This window comes from Anas platyrhynchos, chromosome 1 (genome assembly GCF_047663525.1).
Source record: "Anas platyrhynchos isolate ZD024472 breed Pekin duck chromosome 1, IASCAAS_PekinDuck_T2T, whole genome shotgun sequence".
Taxonomy (NCBI): Eukaryota; Metazoa; Chordata; class Aves; order Anseriformes; family Anatidae; genus Anas; species Anas platyrhynchos.
In genome coordinates, this window is record NC_092587.1 from 130,253,302 (window position 1) to 130,278,502 (window position 25,201).

The window sequence follows — 25,201 nt, forward strand, 5'->3', positions numbered from 1 at the left end:
GATGGTGCCCAGGCTTTCCAAGCATCACCACGCGGGGCTCAATTGTCTATGCAAGTCACAGAGGCAGCACTGACAAAGCAGCTGTGCAGCTATTACACATCGTGTTCAGGTGATAAGGTTCCTCCTTCAGGATCTGTACTCCTGAAGGCTCATGCCATGAAAGCAGCTGGTCCTATGATCTGCCCATTAGCTTAGGCTTGGCTTTAATTAATTCTTGTCTGGTAACTAACAGGACGGTTTTAAACAGAATTTGAGGATGCTGATGTTTGGATCCCTCTGACAGGGCATTTTTGTGTGCCTTTTGGAGATTCCTGGGCTGTCATGATGTGATACCCTGGGGAATGAAATCCTTAGCTCAGCTATGACTTTTCAAGACCTAGTAATGATTCTGGCCCATGCCTAAAGCCTGGAAAGCCTTATTTCTTATACCTATGTTTTAACTAAAAAGATTTCTGACTGGTAAATTGTGACTTTTCAGTGGACAAAAGCAGTGTTAAGCTAATTTTTTTTTTTTTTTAAACATGGATTCCTTTTCAAAGGTAGACCATTAGCTCATAGTTCCCTAGTAGCCTGTTAAAATGGTGCAACATGCATTTTAATAGGATGATGGCAACAAGAATCATGCAACAAAATCCCTGAATGTCATTACTATGAGCTGCCAGAGTCAGCCCCTCGTGGCCCAAAACAAAATGTCTTTTATCAGTATGGCTTTTTTCCAAGTCTCTGCTGTCCAGCCCAAGGCACTAACAGGATTAAACAAAAACAATAAGAACAGAAGCAAAAAGAAAATGCTGTACAAAAGGGATTATAAACAGGAAGAGAAACAGAAAGTACCTCTTTAGACTCCAGATAAAACTGTGCTGTTCCCACCTGATCAATCCCATGGACAGCTGCAGGTAATACAGAACTCCTAAGAAACTGACTCCTGCATCTCCTAAATTGTTTCTTAAGAAAGCTATCCCATATACCCCTGACCTTCTGATTTTACCCTGTTTCATAATTATTTCACTACTTCTTCCTTCAACACCTGCTGGATACTTATGTCAGGGGCTAACTTTAAAAGGGCTTCTGCATATTTGTATGGAGAATGAATGCAAACATGAATTCCAGACTATTTCCTACAAAATGTGTTGTTCAGTATTCTCCTCCTTTAGAAACTCACCAGATGCAATGATTTTGGATATAACTGCAGTATTTATCATGAATCTATTAGCAAAGGCTTTTCATTCCAATACATGAAAAAAATCATCTCAATATCAAAGAAAGATATTTTAACTTCATTTAAAGCCAAAAAATTGGATGTCAAACAAGTAGAAAAACTGAAGCCATGTCTTTTCATAAGAGCACAGCTAAAACAACTGTTTGTTTGCACACAGAAAACTACTGAAGGGAATAGGAAGCCAAAATCTTCAAAGAATGCGTGGACTCCTGTAATCAAAACCAGACACCAAGATGTATTCAGGCACGTTTGGCTAGTTCTAAATCCCACAGAAAAGACAGAGTTGTGGGTCCATCTACCATGAGGTCTCCTAGGACACTTTCCAAGCACCAGGGCTACTCTCCATGAGTGGAAAGCCCATCCTACCCCAAAGAAGAAAAACAACAGGATCCCCAAGCCAACCTCAGATCAGTATGCACCAGTGGAAGGACAAAGCTTGCTGTCAACAGCTTTTGGGAGCTTGAAATGTTGACCAAATACTCAGAGGACAGAGGCACTACTGGGGCTACATCTGCCTACAGGATGAATAGCTGCAGATCATTTGCACATTGAAGGTGGTTCAGTTCCACTTTTCATAGGTGGACAGAAAAGAGTGACAGAAGGTGTCCTCACAAATTTGATCTCATGGAAAATCAGCAAAGCCCAAAATCATTGGCAGACATTTATTGGACAGAAGACCCTGTAACTACAACATCCCTTACCACACTTAACACTTGCTGAGAAACTGTCGGTAGTGATTAATGCTCCCAATCTAGGCAAGGTATTTCAGCTTTATGTAGCACTAAGACAATACCACTGTGATCAGAATAGGTCTTCTGCAACTAACTCAAAAGCCACTCTGAAAAAAAGGGAGAGGGAGATGGACGATGCCACTAAAAGCTGAAAACTCCAAATGCCAGCAAATTTGCATCTCCAGCGTTTTGTCAGAACTGTACATGAAAAGGTAAGAATAGAGCGAGAGAGAAGCAGAAATATGTTCAGATTGATGAATCATAGAATCATAGAGTATCCCGAGTGTCTTCACTGAATATCAGCATGTCTATTTGCACTATAACTTAACATTTCTAATGTGTAACGTACACATTACTTCACAACTGAGCTGTAAATAACCACTTCTCCTCATTACACAAAAAGGCAGCAAGAAGTTCACTTAAAAATTAAAATGGTGTTATTTTCTGTTCAATTTTGTGAACGATGGCAATTTTTTTCAGGCTATTTGTATCATAACTAATATGCATCTCCAGGTTTTAATTATGAAACTCTAAATAAATCCCCTGAGCAGACACTTATTCCTACCTGTCTGCTGAGTTCCTACTTGTAATTCCAGCTAACTACTTCCTCTGTCAGGAAAACATTCCCTGAAGCCCCAAGATGCCACACAAGAATTTCAGTCTCCTTCGTTTTCATCTCCTGATGTTTGATACAGAAAATGTAAATTTGTTTGGCTACTGGACGAGTAAGAAACTTGAAATAATCTCTGCACTGTCAGCATGTCTCTACCTCGTGCGCTTAATCCCTGTTACCATGGCGATATTTAATTGAACAGCCCCACGGCTTGATTGGTTTATTTTAAATGGAAGTTTTTCTGGAGGACGGTGCAGGGTACCAGCAAGCCTTAGATAAATGACTTTCAAAAAATTGCGGTGAGTCATGCTGTTGTCAGTGACGAGATTAATTCGAGTTCAGTTAAACCATCCCTTCACCTTAATCTTATATATGTATATGACAACTTACATATGAGGATTTTTAGTGTTATATTTGGAAACGGGGCATTTTGAGTATAATTAAGCAGTATTTCATTGTAAGAAGGGCAATTAAAAGCTAAATGAGAATTGAAATTCAGCGAGCTTTTGTTGGTAGTATCAAATTGTCTTACTAAAACAAATTACCTTGTTGTCCTATAATAGCAATCCAGATAAGGACCTTTACAGTAGGCTTATATTCAATTTTCTTTATAGAAAACTGTAAATATCTTAATGTGACAGAAATTAAACCAAAGGAAAAATACAGCTTCTTCATTGCTGGCTTTTATATACCTCAGCATGCAGCTCCTTAATATATTAATGACTGCTGGAAAGGCATCATCATTATGATATTTCCCGGCAAGACATAACATACTAGATAACTTGTTTAAAAGTCTGTACATACGCTGTGAAGTACTGGACTACGTCAGATGTAGTATTTCAACAGCAGCAGCAAAATGTTGTGGTAATTCTCACCCCCCCTTTTTCTGCTCTATAACCAGCCTCCAGCACAGTTTCCTCTTAATGCTGTAACTGAAGGCCTGGGGGAAATTTCACCCAGCCTTTACTGGGAAGGTCCCAGTTCCACCACAGCTTTACCTCGTTTATTTTTTTTCAAGCTTTTGGCAACTTGAGGCCCCAGTGTACAGCTTGCAGCGTCATACTACGTTTTCAGTGTTATGGGGCTGCTTTCCATTCTTTATTTTCACAGACTACCAACTAATCTGGTTCTCTCTCACATGTAGAGTCTCTGTGTTTGCATAATTGGGGATACCAGCATGTGGCCTGAGATGTGATCTACTTGCTTCTTAGAAAGCACTACAGCTCTCCCCATCACCTGCACGGCTTTGCAGAGCCAGAACTAAAGGCTTTTAATCTCAGTCCTGTGGGACCCTACTCAGTTTGACAAAAAGAGAGTTTGGAAAGCAGACTCCAGCTGGGGCTATACTTCACATACAAACTGTTACAAGAATTAATTTTACACACTCCTGGGAAGGGTAGCTTGGAGTACTGATACAATGCTTCTGCAGATGCATTTGCATGCTGTAATGCACAGATGAGATGTTGTTATACCATAAGATACCTCTATCCAGAAAAATGCAAACTCATAGAGCACTAAGAATTTAATCTTAGCTCTATACATTGTGACCCTGAGTTAGGATATCCTGAGTGTTTTTTTTTCTATACAAGCTCTACTCCAAAAGTTTTATTTTACTTCCTAATCCAGCTTCAAAACTGCAAAAGTAACATTTTTCAGGATGCAATACTTCCCCTGATTTCATGGTGCCCCCATCCAGTTTGGGCTTGCAGAAAACACTGGAGACTAGATCAGAAACATGGAATAGACATTATAGTTTAGGTAACACTGACTGTGTGTTGTAACAGAGACCTGAAGTACACAATTCCCTGTACTCCACTGGGATACCATTACATTCAGGCTACCCAAGGTATAGACTAGTGACTGGACAAAAGCTTCTTCTCCTCTAAGTCGTCCCACCTTCATGCATACCTTTTTGTGCAACTCTCCTCAGCTTTTCTGTGAGAGGCATCCTCTTGGTTTATCAAGTGATCATTGCAAACGTGCAGAGGAGACTTGGAAAGGGCAAGCCCACACACATGAAATGAGCTGCACTGCTGTGGCTAGGTCCCAAGCTACTGCACATGAACTGATTTAGGTACAGCTGCCTTGCAGTGCAAGGAAGCCTCCATTTCTCCTTGCTCTAGTTAAAATAAAATTACCACACAGACCAGTATCTCCTTGTTATTATTCCATCCATTATAGAAATGATTTATCCCGGTCAATATTAACATCATTTTGTCTGTCATATTTATGCCTGCCCTATTTATGACTAGAGCAACAGTTCTCCAGGAGAGAAGGGCAATTGTGAAATCACCATCTCTTTTCAGGAGGTTGAGCTGATTTCACAATACTTTCAGCATATGCCAGACCACAGACACAAACAGGTTGCTATATAATTTTCCTTCTTCTCTCCTTTCTAATTATTCAGGTTTGCTTTAAACAGTCATTTGTGGTTGTGCATCCCTGCTGCTGCTCATCTCTTCTCTCCCCACTCCCCCTTTCACCAAACACTCCTGTCCTTGAGCAGGTCAAACCCTTAGCAACAGAAAACGAATCTGTAGGCAATCTGAAAGGAGCAGAGTAGCACTCTTTCCTTAATAGCACACTATTCATATCAACAGTCCGCATAAGTAACAAGCAAATGAAAAAAAAAAAAAAAGAGGAAAAATAAGAATCACCATACCAATCAGACCTGTTGTCCGCCTGGTCCAGTGTGCTTTCTCTGACAGTACTCGGTACCCGCTTGAGAGGAAGGTGCAAGAAACCTTGTAATTATAGAATAACCTGATTAATACAGGAAGTTTCGTCCTAGCCCTAGGCAGTCAGCAGCTGACTCACCCGCTTGTCTGAAACATAAGAATTTATATCTGCTCTAATTTTTTTTAATCCTGTGTAATTTAACAGTGGAAGACTCATTACAAATGTACATTTCTAATCCTGTTTTGAATCCTACTAAGCATTTTAGGTTTTACTGTAACCTGTAGCTGGGAGTTATATTCACTAATTATATAGGTTGCACTATTTTTATCATTGTTAAACTGACTGCCATTCAATCTCATTGGATGTCCCTTTTAAGGCTCTGGGAAGAAGTGGGCCAGAGAGCACAATTCCACTGCCTGTTTACTGAGCCTCTCACCTGGGAGAGAAGATGCCCAGAGAGGCACCCTGCAGCCAGCTTTGGGCTTAAGGCATTATCCTGGGGTGCCGACTGCCCTCATTCACATCCCCAGTCTGAATAGAAAAGAGAAGGAAATGAACCCTTTTTTCGACACTCTGCCTAAGTGTAACCTGGCTGAGGGAGGACGGAGCAGCAGCTGTGATGCTGCTCATATTTTTTGAGAACGTCATGTAAATTCTCCAGCAAATCTAGTCCACATTTTTTCTGTTCCTAGAGATGAAGGAATACAATGTATTCACGAAAGTGCTATATAATATCAGACCTACAGGCCAGAAGATGGCTCCCGTGGCTTCAAACTTCTATTACGGCTTTATAGATGTATACTAAGGTAATTTTAAAGAACAAAATAAGAGCAGCCTTTTCAAAATGCATGAAGATGAACAATGCTGTAACCACAATCAAGGCTTTCACTGTATATGCCCTGTATTCAGAACCTTCCAACAGAGAAAATCCCAGAGAAATACTCTGAAAAAGGACTGAACTACCAATAGGCATGTACAACCTGTAGAAAACATGACTAAGAAGGATGAATTAGGACTAGAGATACCAACAGAGATATGAGGGGAGAAAAAAAATATTAAAAAAAAAAAAATAAAAGCTGAATGATCTGATCCCTCTTCTGTGCTTATTTATTTTGAAGTAAACTGATTAGCATGCTGTGAGCCTCATTTTTGCATCTGGTATAAATTAGTGGCCCTTAATAAGCAGGATGCTTGACTGATATGCCATTAATATCATCAATGACTGTGTTCTGTCATTCCACACCATGGACCAGCTATGAGATCTGCCTGTACAGGGAGCAGTGGTTGGCCAGACAGGATGCATGTAGCACACACAGAAGAACTCCATCTGTCAGAAAACATGAATGAATTTCCTCTTTGAAGGACAGCAAGCTGTAATCGAGTTGGAAAAAAACTACTAAAAAACATAGGTAAGTATACGAGTACAGGAGAACATCCCATCACAGCTTTACTGTTTTGTAAAGAAATATTGTGTGGTGCATGCATTGAGGTATTAGGTTGTCGTGAGCTACACTAGCTACTAAAAACACAAACACGCCACCTATATGTCCCACATATGGGACAAAAGCTGGCATTCAGGCATTTCATAGCCACTATGCCACTGCTGAAATAAACCAGGCAAGAAAAAAACAAAATGCAATGTTTTAACAACCCAAAACTCACAGAGCTGACAATGTTATATGCAAGAGAATGTATCTTAGGGGAAAAAAAAAAAAAAAAGAGTTAAGTTTGCAGATGCACCTGGAAGAAGCCTGGGAGAACTCAGCATTGCTAAATACAAAAGCATCAGTAAAAAGCAACAGGCACTGAAGATATCAAAATACATGCTGCCACGTTTCAACCAGTGCAACAACCACATCATACTAACATAACAAGATTCGGAAAGACTTCCAATGAGCAGGTCTCTACCAGCTCTGCTGTGTTTTTCGGGGACTGACCTGTGGTTTCAAGCCAAGCTGTAAGGCTGCAGGCTTTGACCTCTGTGTGTGCTGCCCTATATTTCATGCCTGGGGTCCCAGCAGTTTGCTCAGCTTGTTCCGGACTGCCCAGAAGTAAACTAATGTGCACGAAGTACAGATGGTCAGGGTCCTTGGAGCAAAACAGGGAGCAAACCAAACTGATAATGCAGACATACCCTGTCATTCTATAGAAGGCAATAGCAAGAGTTAAAGTAAACATGATCAATAGCATGTCCTGCAAACAAGGATATTGTAACATTCTGTCCTCTGAAAAATTATTTTAAAAGTATAACAACTAACTACACCTTACTGGAACTGCTCCTGCTTTGAGCCCACATACAAAGGGCTATGCTTCTTTTCATTTAGTCTGATTTCACAGACTTGGGTCTTTATTTGGATGACAGAAGCCAGATCCAAAATCCACACAAATACCAAAGTACATAATACCTTAGGAGTTAAATAGGAATAGGAGTCAAAAGGGTGTGACTTTCCATGGCAGCAAATGTTGCTTCAGCTTGCACCTTAGTGTGCCACTGTAGGGCAGGTTAAGCCAACACAACCTGTTGAAACCCTGTCCTCTCATTGATCAGGTATTTCACTGTGGCACCACCTGGCATTATCCATGCTCTGAGTGGGAGTTTGGACCAGCTGACTTCCAGAGGTTTCTTCCATCTTCAACTAATCTGCAACTCCGCCTGACCATGTGGAAGAGTGGCTCAGGGAGTTAAAGTGACATAAAATTCATTACTTTCTCTGTAGGATTGATTTTTTATTAGCTTTTGTCAGTTTATTTCCCTCTATCAACTCCCCTCCAGTCTGCTGAGCATCAAGACTGACACAAGAAAAAGGGTGAAAATGTATAGGTCAGAAAGTCAGTAAGATCACAGCAGTGGAACCTTGGGCAACCTGAAATTGCCATGAGGATAAGCTAAATGGACAAAATCAACCAAAATATTCCTGCTTTGCATGATATCTCCAATCACACTGAGTATGTTTTATTAAGATTCATATTAGTGTTAAAGACATTTCTCATTGTCATACATCACACAGTATATGGAATAAATGCTTAGAAAATAGGCCTTTGAAGTGGTTACATATACACTGCAAAGTGTTTTATATTGAAGGTCCAGCTTAATATAGCCTGGGCTGTACAGAAATGTGCTGGCAGAATACCAGATGACTGATGTCCTCCCATACTGAAATGTATTACTTATCTCATAAGGCTATTTCAAGTAAAAGTGGCAAGTTAAAAGGGAATGGGTGAAGTTCTGAAACTTTAATTTACTACGGCCTAAACTTAATAAAAGTACTTTATAGGCTTGCAAAATGACCCTAGTTGTGCCATCTGTACAGAAGAGATAATGAATTGATAGTGACATCTCAAAATATTTTGATAAAAGGCTCTTCTCACAGTTTTACCAAAGTGCTGCCTGGCACAGGAAGCTACCACTGATTAGTTCGGGCCATAGAGGCTTTCTTAGATTTGAAAGAAACCAAATTTGCTTCAGCAGAAAGAATAAACATCTCTTCACATTCACGCCTTAAAGCCCTTGCACTGACACTATATAATTACTTTTCATTTCACATAAAGATTCTCCTGAATTCTCTATTCCTCCCACAATTTCAAAATTACAATATGTCTGCTTGCATTTGAATGGATACGTACATATGGCACTAAGTAAATTATTTAACTAAAAAACTGTTAATGTTGCTATGAATTATGTTATTTGCTTGTACAGAACTCATGTGCACATTTCATTGTGATAATACCTGGTTTATACATCTTTAATCAAAACCAAGCAAAGGATTTGAATTGCTTTTTCTCCTTTAGTGTGATGCAATTTGTTAATCTGTATGGCTATAAAAAGCCTTGGAGACAATATGATATGTTATCTTGCTTATCTCTCTTCTTCCTTTATTGACAGAACTGCCAACAATCATCTCACAATTTCACTCCTAAAATTCTGAGGCAAAAAAAGAAGGAAAAAAATCTTAATACTGTTTTTATTTACATAGTTTCGTTTAGTTTTAGCAAAAGCATTTGTTTGGAAAGCCAAAAAGGCTTTCCTTGAACAAATAATAGGCACTGAAAGGACAGCTCCTATTTTTCCAGATAGTATGACTTCATTATAGTTAGAATATATGCAGCCTTGCTAACAAAACTGTACATTAATTCTCAGTAGAGACAACTGCAACACATCACTGTGAAGCAATTTAAGTAGGTACAAATCTGGTGCCAAGCCCTCAAGTAGATCCCAAGAGACCCTGCAAGCCCGACAGATTCTTGGCTCCGTACAGGCTATATTTGGGGATTCTGGACACTACTAAAAGCAAGACTGTGACACAAAGAAATATGTTACAGCACAGATACTAGGATTTTACATCCTTGGTTCCCTCCCTTAATATTAATGCTGAGAAAAAGGGAAGAAGGACATCCTCCTTTGCAAAAGACCTACAGTACAGGAGTTATTTCTACTTTCCTGGTCTCCCTAACATCAGAAGGCAGAGCCATCTTCCAGAGAGACCTGGACATGTGGAAGAGTGGTCAAGCACAAGCTGCAAGAAGTTCCACAAAGACAAGGCCCTGCACCTGGGACAACACACCCACAGAGCCCAGCAGAGGCCAGGATCTGTGTGGCTGGGGAGCGGCTTTGCTGAAGGCAGCCTGGGGGCCATGGAGGACCACAAGCTGAACAGGGGTCAGCAGTGCAACGCAGGAGGCTGGGACAGAGGCAAATTAGAACCCAGACTGCATTTGCAGGGACATTACCAGTGGAGACAGAAATGTAATCGTCCCACTCTACTCAACTCTTGTCAGGCCACACATGGAGTGCTGTGTCTGGGTCTGGTCCCTGCAGCTCAATGAAGACACAGGCAAACTGGAGAGGGTCCAAAGGGGGGCAACAAAGGTGATCAAAGGGCTGGAGAACCTGCCCTAGGAGGAAAGACTGAAGGAAACAGGTCTTTTCATCCTGGAGAACAAAAGACTCTAGGGGGAACTCATCGCAGTATTCAGTACTTAAAAGGCGGCTACAAAGAGACAGAGGGTCTCCCTTCACAACGAGTCACATGGAGAAGACAGGAGGAAATGGGCACAAGCTGCACTGGGAGAGGCTTCATCTTGATATAAGAAATAAATTTTTCAGTAAGAACAACAAATGACTAGAAAAAACTCCCCAGATACATAGGAGAATCCACATCGCTGGAAGTTTTCAGGATGCAATTGGACTGGGTACTATCTGATCTCTACTAGGCTCCCTTTTCCCATGCAAGGATGAACGTGGTGATCTTTTGAGGTCCATTCCCAACTGGGCTGTTCTGTGATCCTAACCCAGAGAGAGACACTTCTCCTAGACACCGTGTGCAAAATATCCATCCTACAATTTATTTTTCTTTTTACCTGAATGCACTTTGACTAATGGCATCATCTAGGACATGAATGCTCCAGATGTAATTCCATACCCGTGCGTTGCAATTCAAACCATCCCTTTGACCCTCACTACTATCATACCACAGCTTATTCTGCAGTGGGATGGAGTTCCCAGTCCATCATTTCGATTCTGTTAAGCTTTGCAAGGAAGAATTAAAAGTGGTATCTAAGAGCCCAATTCAGCTATTATGCTAACTGATCTTACAGAAAGGAAGAGAAGTAAATAAATAAAAATGTCAGAATACAGCAATATCAAGAGAAGCATGTAGCTCTTCTAGTAGGTATTTGCAAAGTAAGTAAGGCTTTTTAGTGTGAGCTAGACTAAAATGAGGTATCATGAAAAGACAAATAGTCACAAGTGAGATGCTGTGGAGGGAATAAACTTTGAACACCCACAAACCTGACCTAGAACTAGGTTCAACAGGTTTAGGTAAAACCTAGGCTACCAGTTAAACCTACTCTGCTTGGCAAAAAAAAATGACAGTTTAGGTACATGCACTTGTTACAATAACTTGGTTTTATATCTGTAGCTAGCTACAGATACAAAAAAAAACAAACAAAAACAAACAAACAAACAAAAAAATACAAAAGAAGGCCAGCTTCACTCTCCTTTTTAGAGTGAAGGTTGTCGAAGTGCAACTGTAAGAAGATCCTTGAATGTGAAGCTCAGGAAAGATTTACCAATAGAGTATGTTGTGTTTTTACAGCAGTTAGTGTTTCTAAAACACTTGAAATGTGTGAAAAAGCAGGACTCTCTATTTGTTATGTTTCTGAAATTACACCATATTCTTCGTTCGTGTAAGGTTTGTATTATACATCTTCTGTTAGGTATTTTAAGCATGAAACGTAACTAATCAAGTGATAGTTACCATCAAGCTTATAATTTTTGCCTGCCCATTGAGAATTCTGTGACTGTAAGAAGTGGGTTCACTTTGCTAAATCCATGACTTCAATTAAATTATTTTTGACAAGATCTTAACCTTAGTTTGCAACTTATTTAGCTCTATGATCTCTACCTGCTATCCACATGCAGAGAAAAATGGAAGACCAGGGTCCCAAAGAGAATGGAGAGAAAGCACCTTGTAAAAACACACACAAAACAAACAAACCAAAACAACCAGCAAACGAACAAACCAACAATAACAAAAACAAGCCTAACATTACTTAAGAGCTAATCTGGCATTGCTTGTTATGACATTTTCTTCTTAGATTAATTTTTCTGCTTTTAAGAGGGGGATATAGCACTTTAAGGTACTAAAAGACAATCAAGAAAGTAAACAAACAAACCAAAACAAACAAAAAAACAAAACAAATAATCATTATCTACTGCAGGTTAGAAAATGCTCCCAAATTACAAAATTAATGAGTACTAATGCACTGCGTTCTGTAAGCCACAGCTGTTTATAGCTACACGAATACAGCATCCCATTATGTGACCAGTGAGAAGAGGAATGAAATGTGGTGCCTGTCCTCAGAAACTGGATGCTATTGTTCAAATGGATCTCAGTCAGGCAGAGAATATACTGACATTCTAAGGAAAAAATGGACACCCCTGAAGAGAAGTTTCTGATATTGAGAAAGACCTTCTCTACAGGAACTCCAGGCAGTTGCTAGTTACTGACATCTAGGTCTGCAATCCTTACAGGTGCAGATACCTGCACTAACTAGAGTAATAGAAGCAGCACATTCTTATCAGCACAGCGCTTTTGAGGCTCTCCAATACTTTTTGACAAGCCTAATCAGTTCAGGCAGAAAACCCATGCTAATATAGTTATATTGTGCCTGGTGTTCAGCTTCGCATTGCCCAGCACTGCAGCCTGTGTCTCACAGACATGCAAAGCATGACAAATACTTGCTACAGAAAGAATATGACATTTCAATGTCAGCTGTGAGCCTTCGTTAACCCAGACAGCTTGTTCCAATTTGGACATATCTGAAATCTCTCTAACCCCTGAAAGCCTTATCATGGTTGCTTCCAGGTTACCAAACTGCTACAAATCTTGCTTTGGTTTTGATAGCAAATGCCTCCTATGGAATCCAAGGTATACACCCTGGGCAAATAGGGGATGAATACGAAGAGGATCTAACCCTGTAAAATGTTTTTTTGCAGATGAAGAATCTGCACGGAATTTAGGGTTTTAATAGTCAATTTCAAATAAATCTGATCTTAATACTCTGTGTTAAAAGAAGGGTCTGTAATTCTCATCCAAGACATTTTAAATCATCTGCAAGTTTCTAATCAGACATAATAATTAGAAACAAATCAAACCAAACCAACCAACAAAAAAAAAAAAAAAAAAAAAAAAAAAAAAAAAAAAACAGGCCTTCATGAGCAGAAACAAAATGCTGGACTTAAAATGATATATAAGCTAAAGCAACTAATGCTGCAATACTAAGCAATTGTTCTGCTAACTCACCACCACCCCTTCTTAGTGAAAAAGTTCCAAAGCCACATATGTACATTTGCTAGGATAACAAAGCTGTATTTTATCCAAGCCACTTCAGTAATTTTAAAAAACAATTCTGCACCGTTTTCACTGTGAAAATAAAATGCAGTTTTGTTCATGATCAAATTATTTGCACGGACATTTATTTTGCAAACCTTTAAATTCAGAGCTAAAGGACTATAGATAATCTAAGAATTAGAGTACTAACTATACAGGATCAAAACAAGCACTTTCTCATTACTGGTATTATGAATATATTAAACAAGCTAAAAGAGCACATATGGCAGAGATGGAGGAGAGTTGTTAATCCCAGACAGAATTGCCCTTTTTCTTCGTTCTTTAAACAAGGAAGTTTTATTTTCATGTTCCGTTAATGACATTTGTTGCAATTCCTCAACAAATTACAGGTCCTTATATTAGTGTTTGCTTGAGTAAATGAAATAACCAAGCACCAAAACACCGCTTATTAAAGGATAAGGATCCGTGAAGTCAAATCTATCTGTGTGCAATAAAACAAAACAGTGAAACATAAACTGTGTAAGGCTGAAACAGGAGTTCGGATTCTGAGGAGATACTGCTGGGAGCAGGGCTGCAGCACTGTGCTGTGGTGTGCACAGCTCGCACTACCCACTTACTTGATGAAGTAGTCTCTTCCATCTCTGTTTGCCGTCATCTCCCATCCATAAGGTGTTCCCTGGTTCAAGCTCCAGGTCCCTGAAGGATGAGACCAGCCTGAAGACTTGTTCCTGTGGCTGCAGTTTAGAGGGAGAGAAAAAAAACAAAACTGTGACTTGTCTGTTGTATGTATTCTTTAAATTTACTTATTTCACATCATTCACTTGACATCCAAATACTTTCAAAGTTGTGAAATACACAGACAAAATCTATGCAAATGAAAACAGGTTAATGCACCTACTCATACGGCAATATTCTTCCATTAAGTGGAAAGATACACTGTCACTTCTAATGGTCTCTGAGCCCAAGCCTTTGGCTGGGGAAATCTGGGACACTCTATCAGTCCCACATCCACAATGCTCATTTGCAATAGATTCCAGCAAAAGGGGTGAGGAGCATTTTCATTCATTGCCATCTCATGTTCAAATGCCAGTTCTCAGTACAGTTTTAGCACAACAAAGAATGAAAAAAACATTGCTGTGCATCGCACACATGGTGCACTAACTGGCGTGAGAAGGAACATCGACACCCATTCTCACTGTTAGCAAGCGATTTGTTGTTCCATGGCAGAATGAAAGAAGACCATCATGCTTCTGTGTATGAATGCTAAACTGATTCAACATGCAGATGTTGTTGTGCTTGATTGCTATCCATCAATCTCTTCCTCCAGATAACTTCTAAAAGGCTGCACTATCTCTGAGCACAGTTACAAATCGCTGCTCCAGCACTCTCTGCTACTATTAATTCCTGAGCATGAGCTAATCTCAAATAAAGACACAGCTTACAGAGTTCACTTAACTAAGAGAGATTCAGCAGCTCTCTCAAATAAGAGTACCTACCCACAGGTCTGATACTTTTTGTGGAGTGTAACCTACGTAATCACACACAAAAAAGATAGTTAGCAAGAATCCCCCATAGTTTCTCATAGGAAATCCAAACATTTACACTGGTTTGTTGCTCCTCAGTTGCAGGAATTAAGCTAGATGTTACCACACATTCACACTTCTTCTGCAGGACTTACAGGTGCAGAAAGCAATAGGTCTTTCAGCAAAATTAACCAAGTCATGAATATCTATGTACAATCCAAAAAAAAAAACAACAAAAAAAAAGAGAAAGAACAGGAAAAGGAGGTAGAGTAACCAAAGATATTGAAGACTAACTGCAAGTATGTCACAGATGGCTAAGATGAATCAACAAAGAACATCAAATACAACCTGAAATTCAGAAATGCAAAACATTTCTGAAGTACCTAAAGGTGGGTTAGAATTAGATGGTCTTTAAGGTTCCTTCCAACTAAATCCATTCTATGATTCTATGATAAAAAGACACAAAATAAGAGCATGTTTTGAAATAGTCACCCTCTCCCTCTATCTGCCTATTAAACATATTACTGCCTAGTTCTACTTCCTAGATTTATGTTAAGTCCAAATGCCAGCAATAAACATACTATCTATTGTTTTAGATGGAGATGTAATAACTTCTTTCCTTTAGAGAAACAGAGAGTAATGCAACCTGGTGAACATTCTTCTGGAAGAACAGAATTGGTCTCTATGGACAACTCAACAATTCATTGCAAATTGCTAAACTCAACAAAGTTGTACACAGTTAATCTTTCCCAAAGGAGGAATGCATCATTAAAACCAACTAGCTATTTCCCCCTCCCCCTTTATTTCAAGGATTAATCACTACTGAGAAAAGATACGGTGCTTCAAAACATAATTTACATGTAAAGTAGAGCATTACAATGAAGCGCTAGATATCTGATTTACCAATTACATTAAGTACGCTATCTTCTAGGAGAAGAAAAACATTTGTGTAAGCATATTCAAACACTAGTATTTGCCATAGGACAGGGCTTAAGTCTAATATTTGAACACACTAGAAATCCTAATAAAATTACAGTTACTCATGGCTAACAAAACACATAAGTGCCAGATATGCTACATTACCCCAGATAAATGCAACTAACCTATTCTATAAATGCAACTATCAAAGGAATTAATTAAAAAAAAAAAGGCATCTGAGGAAAGAAGACAAGGTTTGAAAATAAGTATTTTCAGTGATTTCTCATACAGATTCATGGAAAGTTAAGCTCCAGCATTCATGTTTCTCTGACAGAAAAATACCTGACAGAGAGATAAAGGGAACCACCCTATAATCTACGAATGACAATTTATCTCTATAGACTTCAAACTACACTTAACACCATTTTGGATCTTAAATACTGTAGTTGGCTTCAAAAAATAAAAGGTAGAAACCTATCTATTTTATCCAGATTATAAAGGCATATGCATACATTTAATACTTTCAATTTTATTTAGATACATTTCTCAACCTGTGTTAGTTTCTCCACCTGTAAAATGGGTACGTGGATATTTAAATTCCCATGTAAAGCACATCAAACTTCTATTATGAGATAATGTGTAGGAGCCCCCGACAGTAATGATGATCAATCATTTCTGCATTCAAATTAAGGGCCCATCTTTATATGGATAATAAATCAGTGGATTTTAAGGTAAATTTAATTCCCCTGAAAGCCTTCTTTGAGCCCCTAAACCATTATCGGTGACAGAAGCTATCATATAATGATGAGTAATAACTGCCTTACTTAACTATACATATGTCTACATCAGCTGCAGTACTCCAGTCTCTCTTTTAATCAGTGGGAAAGTAATTAGCATTTGATTGTATGCATATACCTGTCTACTGTATACACCTAAGATGAGGTGTTAGACAAGTACAAATTCTAAGGTGGGTCCAAATGGTTTGTAAAAAAACAAATGCCCACAGAATATTTTCTACAGTAGTTTGCACAGTTCAATAATAAACACTTATGTCATAACAACAAATTTTTCTGCTCCTGCATAAATGCAGCTCAAAGGTGCTTAGCACCAGCGATTCCCAGTAGCCTGTACAGTGTCAAAAAAGGAGAGAAACTGAATTATTTTATGCATTTGTTGAATATTATTCCACTTGTCTGCAAGGATTCTGTTTGAGGGACGCTGCCAGGGCAAAAGATGGCAAGGAAGAGATCAGTGACAGAAGGAATGTCAAAGTCTCTGTAGCAAACCACAAGCAGGCCAGACATTTCACCTGGGGGACTTTGGTCAGGCTTTGAATCAGGAGGATGCTTCACTGGTGAGGAAGAATCATCAGGCCATGGGAGATGCCAGCACAAACCCTGCTCCCTGTACGTGATCTTAGATAAATCCCTGCACATGATTTGTGATCACCATTTGCCGTTTCTTTCCCACAGGCAAGGGAAGAGGAACACACTACGACTGCCCAGGTCTCTGAAAGATCTGAACAATTCCCAAGAGCAGAAAGATACAGAAATGTGACTTCTGCCCCGGCAAGCCTGCCCGAGGAGCAAGCCCAGGCACTGCTGTAACTGACTGCTTGCTGTCCATTGCTGCCCCTGCTCCCTACAACCAGACCTGCTGCTGGGCATGCATCACTGCAGAGCTCTTAGGTGCAAAACTTCACTGTGAAAGCCTAAGCCAGCATCATGCCAGCAGAGCTCTGAAAACAAGGCAACATTAGCTGTGATGTCCCTTCAGCCCTCTTTTGACAATCTCGCTGCAGACGTAGAAAAACAGATCCTTTCAAATTGCTTCACACTGAACAATCAATTCATTAAATCACGTAAGCGGCATGTAAGGAAGCAGCGTGCCGTGTGGAGGCAGCGTCTGACCGAGAATATAATAGCTGCACCACAGTGAAGGTCTTAAGGTCAACCCTTTTTTCTGTCCTGTGCTTGAGGCATGACTGAGAAATACGTTCGTATGTCAAGTCTTCTGTATTTGATGTCAGCAGTATGTGACTTATGCAATATGCAGAACATACACAGCATTAACCACGGTGCAAACAAGAAGTGAAGGCCTGTAAATAGTAGCCAGCTCTTCAAAGATCAAAACTAGATCAGTTTGATTTTTTAAAGCATACTATTAGAGCCTAATGTTCAGTGCATCTGAGATAGCTTTAATGCTGAAATTGAAAGCAGAAGGCAATGCTATTCATTTTTTTTTAAGGTATCAAAAAAAATTAAACCTTTAAATTTTCTGTAAAATTGAATGAAAATAAACAAACATAAACTAGCACCTACAAATACAGACAACAAGCATGCAATTTTGCCCAGAACTTGTTTTTTAAGCCAGAAACTCCTCCCAGTAGGCCTGTGATATAGAAATCCTGACAGACTATTTATATCACCTCTATAACCCAAGTCTGTAAATTTCATTGTAAATGTAATGCTTCCCTGAACTGGTGGAAACAAAGCTCTCAGGCTGCAATTTTCAAACAACAAAAAGTGGTACTGACACCATTCCCATCCTCCCAGAATCAGGCAATCCTCCTTCACATCACAGTTACTCTTGTGCCAACACAAGTAAACTGGATCAGCTTAAGACTAAGTGCTAGTTTTTCATTCCAACTCATTTTTGCTTACTCCATGGTCTCACAGATGGCCACACAACAGCAAACAAGAAGGACAGAACAAAAACTGCCTGCTTCAAATATTCCTCAGGCAAAGAGAGTCAGACAGCACTTAACTAAAACTTTATTTAGTATACAGAGTCTACTGAAGCATAGAGCTCAGTACGTATGAATAGTTTGCCTACCCACCCTAAAGACAGACCATCAGGTTTATATCTACCCTTGTCTGAAGACAGGAGATACAAAAATTCTTGTTTCCTTAGGAACGAAAATGGACAGAGTTAGGATGTCTGTTTTATCACTGTCACCACTCCCTTGCCCAAAAACTCCAACTCTGCTGACAGATTTCAGACCACAGTAAAAAGTAAAAGCAACCTTGACACCCTCTTTTTTTTTTTTTTTTTTTTTTTTTTTTTCCCCTCTAACAATATAAAGAAGGCAGAAACCTGGTTAACCTTGGTCATAGAGTGGCCTTCATTCTTGCTCCCTGCAAACTCAGGCAGCAGGGTATTCTTGCAGAACGATCCCCTACATAGCTCTGGATTGAGGAGTCCTTGTTGACTCCTTGGGATTGAAGTCCAAAGGAACCATATGGGGAAGCATATGGGGTTCATAAGCCCTTCTTTTCCACCTTCGGGGAAGCATATGGGGTTCATAAGCCCTTCTTTCCCACCTTCACAGCCCAATCTTTTAGCTCCTTATTAGGACAGGGTGGAGAGTAGTTGTGAACCATCTGAATTGACTCCACATCCCATTTCCTCTTATGTAGGGCAGCCAAATCTTTTACTAGGCAGGAAGGGGAGACATTTTATTCATTTGTTTGCTTTTTAAGGCATGGTAGCTCTTGTTCAACAATTTTAATTTTTCCTGATTGACACTTGTATAGCAAAGGTATCGTGGACTCTTGACACTTTCCGTTTGACTCCTGCAGTGGTGGTTTTCACAGACTTGGTCATTCTCATTGTCCTCCTCTCAAATTCCTCCAGTCCTGTGCCTCTGTTGAGACACAACCTTGGGCCTGCACTCAGGATATGGCATACACGGATGGGCCACCTCTTTAGTTGAAACCTCGAAGTAGTTATCTCAAGAAGGAGTTTAAGAGCATCTCTGGCATGTAGGCTCTCAGTGAAGAGCTAAAGATTCAGTTCTATTCTAAAGTAGACATCTGGATTTGCAGTCTTTCTACCTGTACTAACTAGATCTGACTGTAATTTGGAGCTTCAACACCTTACTCCATAAAGATACCAAATTTCGAATTTCAAGTATATGAATCTGAAGATGAATTCTACATCACCCACTGAAGAACCCTTTGTAATGCATGCTTAATCCCTACCATTAAATTCCCATCCTATCTTTAAATTCTCATATATCCTATCTTTAAATTCTCATATAATAATAAATTGCACTTTTATAATTTATTCCCCATTCTATACCCCTTTTTCAAAATGTCTAAGAAACGCATCAAACCAAGTACAAACACTTTCTAAGCTCCTGTTATACAGCTCTAAGATAGGCTTTTTACACTGCATTTATCAAATGAGCTTTTCTAACCTTAAGAGCTTTAGAATTTTGAGGTAAACACCATCTTCCAACTTGTTACCATATGTTTCGGTGATCTGATCTCTAACATCACTTATCAAATTGGGGCATATCTTCCAAAAAGTCCCCAGCACAGAAGCTCCCTTTGGAAGCCCCCCTCCAACACATGGCTGCCAAAAGAGTACTTATATTTCTTTTCTCTTCTGGACATATTTTCTCCAAACGATGCTTTTAGTTAATGAGTATTTGTGAGCTCACAGGCTCCAGCAAAGGCTGAAGTTAGCCACAGAGTTTCTGAGACAGAAATCTTCATAATCGTGTAAAATATCTGTGTGTGGAGCCATGTATAATCTCCTCAAATATAAATGATTTAAAATATTAATCATATATTTCATTTTCAGTAACTTTTAAAGCATTTACCTTGGATTTTCTCTGTTGGATCAATACAGCAGAAGGATTATATTCTAACTTTCTTTAAAGCAATCCCTTGAACAACACAGCTGTAACAGCAGAGCATGAGGAAAGTTACGGAACTTGTATTAGGAAGGATTAGAGTACAACACCGTGTTTACCACTTGGATATTTAATATGTTGGAAGCATCTCATTAAACATCTTGGTTGTTCTCATAGTGCTTACTTACATACAGCACTTCTTCATTCCTGATAGCACTACCTGCAGGGGGTCAGTGACTCATTCACAGCTGACCATCTAACACTAGTAACACAGGGTTCCTAATGGGATAATATTGTTGGTGCATTGGTTTCCTTTGTTATCATACCGAGAAAAACTCCTGAATTCTGAGTCTTGGCATGTACTCTGGCTTCATTTCAACTCTCTATTAGTAAAAAAGCCAGTTCCTCTGACTCCCATGTACCAGTACAGAAGTCAGGCTCTCTCCAATCCGCTGTAAAAGGAAGACATCCTAAACAGAAGTCACACTGTACTTTCAGAAGATGATTAGAAAGGGAGCAGGGATCCACAGCAGCCCCCAGTAGGAAAGTCTAGCTGCAACCAACCCTAGGAGGTACCAAGAGGAACACCAGAGGCACATCATTTTGTATTATTATTTCTTAAAAGTAAGAACAAGCTTGTGCTTGCAACACAAGCAGAGTTCAATAACAGTATCTCTGTGATATTTAATCTTCTGCTGCCTCAGGAATAGAAGCCTGCTTTCTCAATCCAGTTCTCACCCACTCCTGTCCCAGAAGAATACAGCACTAAGCCTACCTCGATCCCACCATTTTAATTTGAAGGAGAAAAAAAAAAAAAAAAGAAAAAAAAGAAAGAAATGAAGAAAGAAAAAAAGTTTTAAAGACTTTGTAGCTATACTATCAAGAACAGTCATCATACTCTGCTGTCAAAACACTCCTGAGAGGCACTGTACAATAGGACATTAATGTAATGGACAATAATTCCCAATCCAAGGTCAAGAACGCTGAAAAGGTTGATGTCTGTGCACAGACTGAGTCCTACTAGCCCTCACAGAAGGAGTTCTATCAGAGGGCACAACAGAAGACAATGGAATGCCACAGAAAAAAAATCATATTGGGCCTCCTGCTACTAACTCATGTAAGCAGAGGAGGGATATCTGAGGGATATCACCCCAGAAGTAAGCTTAGAGTTTCAGGCTTTTAATTAAAACAAACATCAAAGGTATAACCATTGTCCAAGGCTGTTCTTATTTAACCGCATGAACAAAATGCTAGATTTGTATTTTTTATTTTGGCATGTGACAATGGTCTGTCCCAGTAATCCTACAACACACAGCCATGCTCTGGACAAAGGTAAAATAATGTCATGATACATTTTAGGCTTGTCCTGAATTTCCATCCTGGATCATGCATGATCAGACATGAACTAAATACTATTCCAGAAGGAAAAATAAAAATAAAAAGCATGTCCTGACTTCTCTGAATCTGGTCTTAATTTGTCTCTTCTCTCTTTTTTTTTTTTTAATCTTTATTTTTTCTAGTAAGGACAATGAATTAGCCAGGCTGCCATGAACTGAATGTCCAGCCACTGTCTCTCCCACTCTAAGTGCTGTTTTGTTAGCAAGAGGATCTAGATGGTAACTACTCCTTACACACTGGATAGAACAAAAAACTCCTCACTCCTTCTCATCTTCCACCACGGACACTCTCAATTATTCAGCTTCATAGAGTTCACTCATTCTTAGTCAAAACCAGCAACAATGTTAAACACTCCACTCAACCTTGAAATCCTTTGGTGGAAGAGAAAAAAGAAAACTGCAAGTACAACTCGAAACTTCACAGTGAACTCCCCTCAGCCAGTTTACAATCCAGTAGAGATACCTTTGCAGAGAATCCTGTCAGACTATTTTTTTCCACAGATCACATGAGCTTCCAGCTCCTCAGTGCCTAAAACTGAGATTTCCAAATGACAGTCTATGCCAAGGTGGAGAATAGGAGACACTCAAATGAATTCCTCATCAGCCTGCCACGGCTGCTGCTGCTGATCTAAGGCAGGAAGACAACGAGAGCCCAGAGCCACACAACAGATCAGAGCAGCGAGGGATCCCTTTCACCAGGTATTTCCTGGCTGTCATGACAAAGACACTGCTACTGCTGTCCTGACAGACAGGCAGCGAAACACAGCAGCTGCCCATCACCTGCTGGGGGGAAAAGGGGCAATTCCACGTGACCAGCAAAAAATTGTCTTTACCTGCTTTGCTTCTCTACAGGAAGAGTTGACACAGCTTTGCCCATCAAGGGCATGGGGAAGTTTCTGCTGGTGCATTTGCAAAGGTGTGCATGGGGAACAGAGACCCAATGAGCACACAAGAGAAACACATAAATATAAGGTCTTTGCTTGGGCATGTGAAGTTGATTATTCGTGGTAAAGGCTTGGGATTTAGTCAGGACCAAACAGAATGAAAAGGATATTCTGCTTGTCATGGCAGCTTTGCAAAATATTTCACTAATCCTAAAATCTGTAGGCTTGTGTTGTGGGGGACTGCAGGCCTGTAGACAACGTCATGGTGAGGCACAAGGACTTCCTCACAGCCTATGTGTATCACTGTGTATAATTTAAACCAAAAACCTACCTATACATGGTGTTCAGAATGACAGCAAAAAATAACTCACCTTTGGGGCTACTATACTATTCACGCTACTCTTTTCAGAAACTCTCATCGCTTTGGCATAATTTCCAGATTTCTGTCCATTCTACCAGCAGCGCAGAGGGATGCAGAATAAAACCACTAGCTATTCAAAATGTACACTGTACCCATTACTTGATTGACTATATGAAGAATGGCTCTTTGCAAACCAAAACTACAACAACATAATCACAGAATCACAGAATTTCTAGGTTGGAAGAGACCTCAAGATCATCGAGTCCAACCTCTAACCTAACACTAACAGTCCCCACTAAACCATATCCCTAAGCTCTACATCTAAACGTCTTTTGAAGACTTCCAGGGATGGTGACTCCACCACCTCCCTGGGCAGCCTGTTCCAATGTCTAACAACCCTTTCAGTAAAGAATTTCTTCCTAACATCTAACCTAAAACTCCCCTGGCGCAACTTTAGCCCATTCCCCCTCGTCCTGTCACCAGGCACGTGGGAGAACAGACCAACCCCCACCTCTCTACAGCCTCCTTTTAGGTATCTGTAGAGAGCAATAAGGTCGCCCCTGAGCCTCCTCTTCTCCAGGCTGAACAAGCCCAGCTCCTTCAGCCGCTCCTCGTAGGACTTGTTCTCCAGGCCCCTCACCAGCTTCATTGCCCTTCTCTGGACCCGCTCAAGCACCTCGATGTCCTTCTTGTAGCGAGGGGCCCAAAACTGAACACAGTACTCGAGGTGCGGCCTCACCAGAGCCGAGTACAGGGGGACGATCACCTCCCTAGCCCCGCTGGTCACAGTGTTTCTGATACAAGCCAGGATGCCGTTGGCCTTCTTGGCCACCTGAGCACACTGCTGGCTCATATTCAGCCGACTGTCCACCATCACTCCCAGGTCCTTCTCTGCCAGGCAGCTCTCCAACCACTCATCTCCCAGCCTGTAGCTCTGCTTGGGGTTATTGCGCCCCAGGTGCAGGACCCGGCACTTGGCCTTGTTGAACTTCATGCAGTTGACCTCAGCCCATCGGTGCAGCCTATCCAGTAATGTTACTTCCTCACAAACCTTGCTCTAATGGTCTACACGTTGACCATTTTTACTTATGGATCTTCCACAAATCCTCTTTTGCTTTCCTCCATATGCTCCGCTTCATGTGAACAAAGCAGCAGGTACCCAAACAGTGCAAGGAAGAAGTACATAGGGCACACGGTTTTGCCTTCAGCTAGGTAGACAGCTCCTCTGTATTGTGTGGGGATCCTCAAGGAGCCACTGTAGTCCACTATGGTCTCAGAACTAAAAATCTTACAGCAACATAGAATGGTTTGGGTTGGAACGGACTTTAAAGATAACCTAGGTCCAAACCCCCTGCCATGGGCAGGGACACCTCCCACCACACCAGTTTGCCCAAAGCCCCATCCAGCCTGGCCTTAAGCACTTCCAGGGATGGGGCATCCACAGCTTCTCTGGGCAAACTGTTTCCTTGTCCTATCGTTATACCTACTCATTTACCTGACTAAAAAAGAGTCCTTCTCCGTCCTTTTTATAAGACCCCTTTAAGTATTGAAAGGCCACAATGAGGTTTCCCGGGAGCCTTGTCCCCCAGCTCTCTCAGCCTTTCTTCATAGGAGGGGTGCTCCAGCCTTCTGATTGTCTTTGTAGCCCTAGTATCACTTCTATAGCAGACATCCAATATGTATGTTCTTGTTTTTCATAAAATTTGATCTTCAGCATTTATCTCTGACAAATTGACAATTATTATCAGACAATGAATTACATTCTATTCTTTTTTTCACTTTAGAGTAGTTACCTCTGCTCTCACTGAATCTTTGTTCTCTTACCAGTTTTCCAGTTAAAGTGCAATCACGACTCATTATCAAGTTAATAGCAAATAATATAGAAGCATTGCCATTTCTACCTTATGGGGAAAAATATCCTAGTTCCTTGCAATACAAATGTTATCTAGCTTATTGATCACATTGTTACTATTATTGAGAGTTTACGATAGTACAGACTAGAACACTTAAAATGCAATACTATAAAGTTAGATATTATTTTAGATGTAAATAACAATACATCTTATATTTTCTTACTACCTATTACATAGCTATTCATTTTATGCCATAAAATTTGACTGTGCACATTGCATTCTCAAAGGCAAAAAGGAATTTCAATTTTGTACATATATATTTTTTAGTAGCATGAATTAGCATGGCTAAGAAGACTCCCATTTTGACAGGAATATAACCTGTTTACAGTGAGTTGACAAGCTTTGAGTAATCATACACCAGAAAAAGCAGCTCAGAAAACTTTCAGGCACTTTCTTTTGGAGATGATTTCTATGGGATCATCTTATTACTTCAATGACGTCAATCAAACTGGAGCATGCAAGGGTCAC

The 25,201-nt window shown here is 40.1% G+C and overlaps 1 protein-coding gene across 5 annotated transcripts in view; it reads right to left on the minus strand.

Moving 5' to 3' along the window:
* FRMPD4 (FERM and PDZ domain containing 4) overlaps positions 1–25,201 on the minus strand; it is a 309,707-nt gene that overhangs the window by 107,847 nt on the left and 176,659 nt on the right. For 4 of the 5 annotated variants that reach the window (XM_027447684.3, XM_027447681.3, XM_072029389.1 and 1 more), the window contains exon 2: positions 13,713–13,829. In XM_027447684.3, coding sequence (XP_027303485.2) covers positions 13,713–13,829 — 117 coding nt within the window. Of the gene's footprint in view, positions 1–5,225; positions 5,316–13,712; positions 13,830–25,201 lie in introns of those variants that run through there. The other variant, XM_072029394.1, reaches the window with a different exon arrangement.